General features: G+C 41.6%; 1 protein-coding gene across 1 annotated transcript; it reads left to right on the forward strand.

Annotated features, from left to right (window-relative positions):
• Positions 1 to 7,878: 7,878 nt before the first annotated feature.
• Positions 7,879 to 9,360, forward strand: LOC145054986 (trihelix transcription factor ENAP1-like). The gene has a single exon (XM_079003263.1). It carries the CDS (start codon positions 8,093 to 8,095, stop codon positions 9,011 to 9,013), a length of 921 nt encoding a protein of 306 aa, XP_078859389.1. The 5' UTR covers positions 7,879 to 8,092; the 3' UTR covers positions 9,014 to 9,360.
• Positions 9,361 to 9,796: the final 436 nt, after the last annotated feature.

Consider the following 9,796-nt stretch of genomic DNA (forward strand, 5'->3'; position numbering starts at 1 on the left):
TGGCAGCGGTGGTGGTGATGACAAGCGGTGGTGGTGGCGTCGACAATTGTGGCAGTGGTGGTGATGGCGGCGGTGGTGGTGCTAGTGATGGGGTAGTGGTGTTGGGTGTGTGTGTGTGAGGGGGCAGGTGGGTGGGTGTGGGTGTGGGTGTGTATGTGTGTTTATGGGGGTGTGGGTGGGTATTGGTGTGTATGTGTGTTTGTGTGTGTGTTTGGTGGTGTAGGTGGGTGTGGGTGTGTGTGTTTGTGGGTGTGTGCGTGTGTGTTTGTGGGTGTGTGTGTGTGTGGCCAGGAGGGTTAAGGGTATGTATGTATATGTGTGTGTGTGTGTGGGGGGGGGGGGGTTATGGGTATGTGTGTATGTAACACCTGGTATTTTTTCTTCAATATATGTATTTTTCTCTGGGACTCGACGAGTTGGAGGATCAACTCGTCGAGTAGGGACGTGGCTGCGGACATTTTAAGTGACCGACTCGACGAGTCGGGAGACTGACTCGGCGAGTAGGTGCTGGATAAGTGAAACCCTAAATCTAAGGGTTTGCACCTTATATAAACAACTTAACTCAACCTCCCTTGTCCCTAACACTCTCTTGAAAGCTTCATATCGAACCCTAGCCGTTTGTGTGCGAGTTAAGGCCATTTTTGGTGTTCTTGTGTGGATTGTAAAGCTTGGAAGGAAGAAAGGAGCTTGGAAATCAAGTTGGGGCTTGTAGATCCGGAGATCTTACTTCATTTTTAGCAGCTTCAAGGTAAAATGCCCCTGTCTTGACTCATCTATGTGGTTATTCATCTTTAACTTGGGATCTCTATGGATTTCTAAGTCATATTTTGGATTTGGAAGTGTTGAGTGAGTTTTGACTTCAGATCTGGGCCTTAAGAGGGGTCTCATGGCATAAAGGTGCCAACTTTAGGGCCATGAGAGCCCCATGCACATTGTAGGACACTTTATATGGATTTTTGAGCTAAAAACCCCATGCATGTGCATCAAGTTTGGAACTTTACGTATAAAATGGAAATTAGGAGGCCAAATCTATGGTTTTGGTGTGTTAGACCTCATTTAAATCGAATGTATGGAATTGGTCAAGGTTGGACTCGGCGAGTTGTTCTTGGCACTCGACGAGTCGGTGACCATTGTGCAGCAAATCCTTTATGTGAATGGTGTAACACCCAAGATCAAAAAGGCCATGAAAAGGAAAGAAACCCTAAGTCAAGGAGTGGACTCGTCGAGCCCAGGGAGGAACTCGACGAGTCGGAGCGGGATCCGAGGGATCGAGTAAGTGACCAACTCGGCGAGTCGGCTCGTGAACTCAGCGAGTTGGGTCTGAACGAGGAAAACCCTAAATCCAGGACTTGGAGCCTATTTAAACGTCTCATTCTCCTCCCTAGGGTTCCTTTACTTCCTCTCTACCCCAGAACACCAAACCCTAGCCACCATATCCGTTTTTGAGCTAGATCTTGCCTTGAAGAGTGCATTAAAGCTTGGAGAAGGAAGAAAGACCTTGGAGGTGCAAGAAGGGACTGTAGATCCGGGATTGGGAAGACATTTCAGACCAATTGGAGGTAATAAGCTGTTGCTTGGACTCCCTTTTGCACCTAGATCTATTCTTATGTGTGAGTTTTGGACATTTTTGGCATGATAAGTAACCATTTCGACCTAGAGGTCCAGATCTGAGGTTGCTACCTCAGATCCATGCTTGTTTTGGTCTAGAATCCCCTAAAGTATCAACCCTTGGTATGTTGGAGAAGTATGTTTGCCATAAACCCTAGTTTGAAGTGTTTTGAGCCTAGATCTCTTTAGCTACACGTAAAGTTTGCCACTTTACGTGAGGAATAGGCCTTAGAAGTATGGATCTATGAGTTGGAACCCCTGTTTGGCTCGAAAAGCCACTGCATGGATTAAGAGCTGTAGCGACTCGGCGAGTTGGATGAAGATGGGAAGGAACTCGACGAGTTGGAAGAACAACTCGGCGAGTCTGTTGATGATTGCCTTGGACTCGGCGAGTCTGTTCTTAGACTCGGCGAGTCAAGTCGCGAAACCCCAAACCCTTCGAGTCAGGACTCATATTAGTGAGTTGAGTGGGGACTCGGTGAGTTGGACAGGACAGAACTCGGAAATCAGTGAACTCGGCGAGTCAGTAGGCTAACTCGACGAGTAGGGTCAACCTGGAAGGTTGACTTTGACCAGGACTTTGACTTTGATCAGAGTTGAGGTAGGTGACTTGTAGAGGACAGTCGGGCTAAGTGTTACCTTGTTATTGGTAGCTCGGAGAGTTAGGGGAGCAGCGCTTCAGACGTTTGTCGGTTAGCAGCCAGAGGGTTACCAGCAGAGTTCAACAGTTCGGGTGAGTTTCCTTCCAGTAGGAACGGGTCTAAGGCCACAATGCCGGCCCGTTTAGCTAGCAGTAGTTTCCGGACTTCGGTCCAATGCAGTAGTTAGTGTGTTTGATGCCTTCGTGGCTCAGACATGATTTATGTGTTATGTGTTCCGGGTCACGGCCCGATGCAGTATGTAGTATATGTGTGTTCATGTTAGTTGATATGTTTATGTTATGCTTTGTTCAGTTAGTTCCGGACTTCGGTCCGATGCAGGGGACAAGGTCCCAGCCAGTTTCCGGATTTCGGTCCGATGCAGGGGGCAAGGCCCCAGTTAGTCCGGGCTTCGACCCGATGCAGTTTCCGGACTTCGGTCCGATGCAGGGGACATGGTCCCAGTTAGTCCGGGCTTCGGCCCAATGCAGTTTCCGGACTTCGGTCCGATGCAGGGGACATGGTCCCAGTTAGTCCGGGCTTCGGCCCGATGCAGTTTCCGGACTTGGGTCCGATGCAGTGGGCAAGGCCCAGTATGTGCTTTATATGTTGTATGGTATGTGGTAGTTTGGGGGAGCTGACTAAGCTTCGTGCTTACGGTTTCTAGTTTTGGTTTTAGGTACTTAGTTTTCAAAAGAGGAGCTCGGAGAGGTTGCAGTGCACACACCGTCGTCAGTTAGCCTGGGGAATGTTTTACTCTGATAATGAGATTATGTTTTGAATTTAATACTCGAAAATTATGTTATGACTTATGTTACGTTTTTATAAACATGGATTAGTAATGTTTTAAAAAGAAATTTTTAGTCGTGATTTTTGGGTCGTTACAAATGGGTAAGTGTTAGGAAGGATGTCCCTTGTGGGTTTAGACGCGAAAAGGGACCTGGAAGCCATGGGACTCGGTGAGTGGTATGAGCAGACTCGGCGAGTCCATAGCAATCTCCCAATCTTTGAAGATGGACTCGACGAGTTGTTCATACAACTCGGCGAGTCATAGACTGGACAAGTTCTTAAGTTGGAGATGAACTCGACGAGTTCAAGAAGGAACTCGACGAGCCGGATGAAGATGGTTCCGATGTTATGACTGAAGGAGAACCCGTCAAGTTTTTGCTAGACTCGACGAGTGGAGCCGGGGTTTTGTGTGGGATTAGAGAAGCATGGACTCGACGAGTTGGTAGGCCAACTCGACGAGTCAGGTCAACTGAATGTTGACTTTGACCAATGTTGACTTTGACTGAACTTGGACTCACCCTGTTTAGGGTTGTATGTGATGTGTGTTGACTTGAAGGTTGTCGTGTAGGGATCGAGGAGTCGTAGGGAGTCGACTTGTGCGCCGAGGCTAGTTCAGACACTGCACAACATTGAGGTGAGTTACCTTCCAATAGGGGTGGGTCTAAGGCCACAATGCCGACCCACCAAAATGGGGTATTTAGAAGATAATGGTCTTTGTGATAATTATCTTGGTCTGGTTATGTGTTGGTTATGAGGTTTATCTAGGTTTATGTTATGTGTATGGTAGGGATTAGTTTCCCTGACAGTGGTCCATAGGACCCAAGGGTAGGTTGTAACGCCCGTAGATCCGGGCTAATCAAATTACAGATAATAGGGGTTGAAAATGACTTTTCGACAAAAGATTATTTAGAACAAATAATATTAAATAAGTTGTAGAATATGTCTCAAGGGTTCCATACATATAAAGAACGCCGAAACCCGAGTTGTAACGAAGAAGTTATGACCCGTCGAAGTTTTACAGCAAAACCGACACGACACCGGGAAGCGTAAAAAGTGAATTTACGATAGAAGAATTTTTAGCCTTAGAAATCGAAACAAAAGTTTTAGTATATGTTAAACCAAGAACATACATAAAAAGAACGCCCAAATCTGACTTCGTATGAGGAAGTTGTGAATTTTCTAAGATTTGGCTTAGCAGTGCACAGCCCGAAACTCGAATTTTAGTTCGAGCGGTTGCTGGCCTACGCGGCCTAAATGGAAGTTGAAGATCTCATTAATAGGAACTCAACGGTAAAAAGATAGACGAAAACGGAGTCTGTATGTAGAAGTTATGAATTTTACGCGGACAATTAACAGTATAATCTCCTCGTATTGTTAAATTTAAGATCGGTCGAGAATTAGCCGACGAAGTCAAAATTAAAGTTGTAGATCTTATTTTTACCTATGCGTGGATATAAAGAACGTCAAAAATGGAGGTCGTATGTGAAAGTTACGGATTTTAGAAGTCTGGAGTATGTTGTGCGAAAATGGATGACGTGGCACAATCTTGGCCATTGCTTTCTCCCCAAGTCTTGCCACTAGAGGGTGACATGTGGCACCAAGTTCATCCATTTTCACCCTATAAATAGAACCTCTCCCACCCATATTTTCTTCACACATTTCCCATTCTTTATTCTCTTTACTCTCTCTAGCCCCGAAACCCTCCGAAAAGCCTAGGGAACCTCCCTAGCACTAGTCAAAAGCCCCGGAGTGCTCGACAGATCCGAGAAGAAGAGCTTTTTGGCTCGGGAACGCTGCTCCAAGCAAATCCCGGTTTCCTATAAAACCCGCTGTAAGTGAGCTACGCCTACGCTATTTTAATATATCGTTTATTTAATTATAGTAACATTATTAGGACCTTATAATAAGTACTTGGGTTATTATTATGGGTTATATAAGTATTGTTTAATGCTTATATAATAGTAATAATTGATAGACTATTAATTAGTCTCGACGAATAATAGACTAAACTCTAGTGGTAATAATACTAGTTTTCGTCGAAGGAAATTATTTTAAAGTAAACGAAGCGTTGTCCGAGTACCGAGTCACCACCTTATCAAGTGAGTGCATAGTCCCTTTCATGAACATGATTTTAGTACAAGTATCGATTGAAGTATTAAATATATGTTTATGTGCGAATTATTTGATGTTGTCTGAGATACTTGTTAAAGAACATACCTGATTATATATGCTGATTTAGGATAAAGAGTAAACCTAAATTAATTATGAAGAATATTGGGTTGTGTTTTCTTACGAGTACGAGTGAATTATACTAAGAGAATAAAACCTTAGTATATGTCATTGATCCGGGAGCATGGATTAGACATAGTCATTGTCCCTAGTCCGAGAGTATGGATTAGGCATAATCATTCATCATTAATCCGAGAGTATGGATTAGTCATTCGTCCCTAGTCCGAGAGTATGGATTAGGTAAAGTCGTTCATTTCTGATCCGGGAGTATGGATTAGGTAAAACGGCTAATCTTAGGTCCGAGAATATGGATAGTCTTGTTGTGAGGATCGACGGGGTGGGATAAGAGTTGCTTATACATATATGGTGAAATTGTATATTTTGTGAGTTCTAAATTATATATATGATATAACATTGTGGGATTGAAATCCCTATGTACTCACCAGGTTTCCCAACTTGACCCACTCAGTTTATTTATATCACAGGTATTGATAGTTGATACGAAGCTACTTTACACTGAGAGATTTAAAAGAGATGTAGATCCCTAGTGTAAATAAATGTAAGTTCTGTTTATGCTTATGTTTCTGTATTGACGATGACATCCCAAATGTTTTAAAATGAATAAATATACTTTTCTTCGGAAATGCTTTGATAACGTATTTATCATGTTTTACTAGGAACAAATTCCGCAACGTTTTTATTAAAAGAGGTACTCTGATTTTTATAAAGCATAAACAAAATCGGTCTTTTCTGGCCGTGAAAATAGGGATGTCACATAGGTCAGTACCCAGATATGCCTGACTGTATGCTTATATCTGTTGATTGTATGCTAGTGGTAGGGGGTGAAATAGTCCCCAGTTACCAGTTGAAAGATACCGATGTTGATTACCGGTTGAAAGATACCGATGATGGTTACCGGTTGAAAGATACCGGTTGAAAGATACCGACGATATTGTATCGTATGTGGTATGATGGGGGAACTCACTAAGCTTTGTGCTTACAGTTTTGGTTTTGGTTTCAGGTACCTCTTCATCGAATGGGAAGGAGCCGACGGTGTAGCAACGCATCACACACACACATGTTTCCGCAAGAAGTTTTTGGGATTGTACTCTGATTTTCAATACTTATGATGTTATGGTTTGAAATACAACATTATGATTTTGTAATGAAATATTTTATTGACAAGGTTTTGGTAAAATGTTTATTAAATGCGTTAATTCAAAAATGAAAATTTTGGCCTTGAAATTTGGGTCGTTACAGTGTATGTGTGTGTGTGTTTGTGGGTGTGTGTATGTGTTTGTGGGTGGGTGTGTGGGGGGGGGGTTATGGGTATGTGTGTGTGTGTATGTGTGTTTGTGGGGGTGGGCTTGGGAGTGAGTGTAGATAGGTAAGGATGTGGTGGGTTGGGGGTATTAAAGTGAGGGTAGGTAGAGGTGGATGGGGTGGGAGTGAGTATTTATATTTTAGAAAAATTTTGAAATTAGAAAAATGTGAAAAACAATGATTATCGATTTTCAAAAAATTTCCAACTTCTTTGTAATTTTAGAAAACGGAAAATTTTCATTTTTCTTGAAAAATTTAGAAAAATAGACGAACTAAACGCGTTCTCAAAATTCTCATTTTTCTTGGAAATTTTTTCCGGAAAACGACCAATTTTTCCGCAACTAAACACACCTTTAAACTTTTGTATTTTGTGAAAATTTTTAAACAAACATATCTTATTTGTTTTAAGTCATGCATTTTTTTTTTCCAAAGTGTAATTTAAAGTTTGTAGTTGATTTTATAATATAAATTTGTTGTTTTTTTTGTGTAATATTCAATGAGTTATAATCCTTCAAACAAATGGTATAAAATATAAACAATCAATTTTACAAGTTGTACCGTATCAAACCCAAAAAATATTCATTTTAACGAGTTGTAACGTATCAAACTCAACAACATATTCGTTTTAATAAGTTGTATCAAACCCTAAAACGCGTTTTAATAAGGTGTACCGTATGCATGTAAAGTTGTACCGATCCAAACGGGTCAAAAAACCGGAAAATCCGGACCTGGACCTGGACCCGATAAGTCTCATCCAGTGTGGTCCACGGTCCACAATATTTTCTGAAACCAGTCCAGTCCAAGAGCCGATCCGGTCCTGTCCACATGCTCACCCGTAATCAAACCAACAAACATGCCAATATAAAAAAAGGTAAATGGTAGAAAATGTCGGTGCAATTTGAGGGGGTAAAACTAATATTTTACAAAGTATGAGGGTGGAAAGTGGCATTCGACTATATAACAGGGATAGAAGTGTGAATATATGAAAATAAAAGCACCAAATTAACCAACATAAAAAATACTTTTGTGTCTAAAGTTTGAAATATATATATTTTTTATGGCCAAACAAAGTCTAAAATAACAAATTTTTATAAACAAAATGGAAAACCTTAAAACTATATTTTATGAAGAAAAGCTAAAATAAAAAATTTAATGGCCAAAGTTCAAAACCATAAAATTATATTATTCATAAGATTTTTGTTATAATATATAATAATAATATGATGAATAATATGATCTATATTTATTAGGTAGCAAAAACAAGTGATTTGGGAAAACATTGGAAGGAAACGTACAAGTGAGTAAAGCGAGTATGGTATGTACAAGTATACAAAGCGACAGATAACATAACGTCAGTTCCACGTCGGAGTTGGAGCCGTACATCGGCGAAGAGATGCCAGTCAGACAATGGATGGAAACGGTACCGACACCGACGCTTCACCCACTTGTACTCTCTCTCTCTATTTATCTTTCCCCCAAAAATTTCACCGATAAACAAACCCTAGATGGGCGACGAGTTAGCTTTGATCAATTCTCCGTCTCCGGTCGCGTCAGCCGGAGGAAACCATCCTAATTCATCTCGTCCGCTCCCTTTCCGTGAGGATTGTTGGAGCGAGGATGCGACGTCGACTCTCGTCGACGCTTGGGGCCGCCGTTACCTTGAGCTCAACCGTGGTAACCTCCGTCAAAAGGATTGGCAGGAGGTCGCCGATTCCGTCAACGCCCGTCATGGCCATACCAAGAAAACAAGGCGTACAGACGTTCAGTGCAAAAATCGGATCGACACTCTGAAGAAGAAGTATAAGGTTGAGAAAGCTAGGGTTTCGGAATCCAATGGCCAAATTACCAGTTCATGGCCGTTTTACTCTCGCCTGGACTCGTTAATCGGATCCGCTGCAACCGCGAAGAAGTCTTCATCGTCATCACCGCCGACGGCCGTTCCATTACCCTACCGGAAACCTCCTTCGACGGTATTGTCTTCTCAATTTCCCCAGCCTCTCGCGGTTCTCCCTCAGAAACGACCGCTTCCGGTGGCTGCGGCCGTGGATGACTCGTATTTTCGGAGGAATTACTCGGCTGTTGCTGCCGCTGCTGCAGCCGCGGAGGAGGATGGATCAGAGGATGATGAGTCTCTGGGGACGAGCGACGAAGAAGGTGGTGCGGGTGGGGAAGGAGTGAGGAAGGAAGGAGGAGGGGATTCCGAGTGCATGAAGCGGTTGGCAAGGGCTATTGAGAGATTCGGAGAGATATACGAGAGGGTCGAGGGAGAGAAACAGAAACAGATGATTGAATTGGAGAAACAGAGGATGCAATTCACCAAAGATTTGGAAGTTCAGAGGATGCAATTGTTCATGGATACACAGGTTCAGCTGGAGAAGATAAAGCAAGCAAAGAGGACAGTTTCTGATGATGATGTTTACAGTTAACCTCCCTGTTTTGGCATGCGTTAAGAAAAAGGTTAGCTTTGCATCTGATGGTGTTTATCGTTGAGTGATGATTCTGACTGACAATGGTGAGCATTACCTATTTGCGTTTCTCCCATTTATGCATGCTGAAAAAAGAAAGTATATATAAACATAATATCTTGATGATTTCCATGGAAGAGGAAGAGGATGTTTTTAACTGTAAGAGTAATTATTATTAGATAAGAGTATGAATGTTGTAGTTACTTCTATTCAATGTCTTTGCCTTAGAAAAACAATTTGGTGGTAGACCATGATAATTGATACTCTTTCTTGAACAATTTGGTCACTAACCTTTGTTTTTTCTTGAATCTTGAGTTGCTTAATTGATCATCTTCACTGACATATGTTCTGTTCTGCAATCTGCATTGAGGTTAAAGATGAAATTTTGTTAGGAAACCAAGTAAAATGTTGGTGTTCTATATACTCTGTTGATTTGTTGTTTCATATATCCGACTGTTTTTACTTCAGGTATGTGAGTTCACGATTCTTTTAGTTTAAAATCATTTAACCATGTAATTTGAAGGGGTATTCTTTTCGAGGGCTAAGTCAGGTTTGGGTTTTAACAAACAATAATGCCCTAAAAAACATCAAATTACAACCAATAACCCTTCACATTAATGAGTTTAGTGAATATAAATAAATAAAAGTAATCACATTAATGTGTTTAGTGAATATAAATAAATAAAAGTAATCACATTAATGGGTTTACCTTTGATGGTATAATAAACATAGGAGTAAAATTTA

Source organism: Lactuca serriola, chromosome 5 (assembly GCF_051521515.1).
Source record: "Lactuca serriola cultivar US96UC23 chromosome 5, Lser_US96UC23_V15, whole genome shotgun sequence".
In the NCBI taxonomy this organism is placed as follows: Eukaryota; Viridiplantae; Streptophyta; class Magnoliopsida; order Asterales; family Asteraceae; genus Lactuca; species Lactuca serriola.

Coding starts and splice junctions, on each gene's coding strand:
- LOC145054986 (XM_079003263.1), top strand. CDS start 8,093: ATGGGCGACGAGTTAGCTTTGATCAATTCTCCGTCTCCGGTCGCGTCA.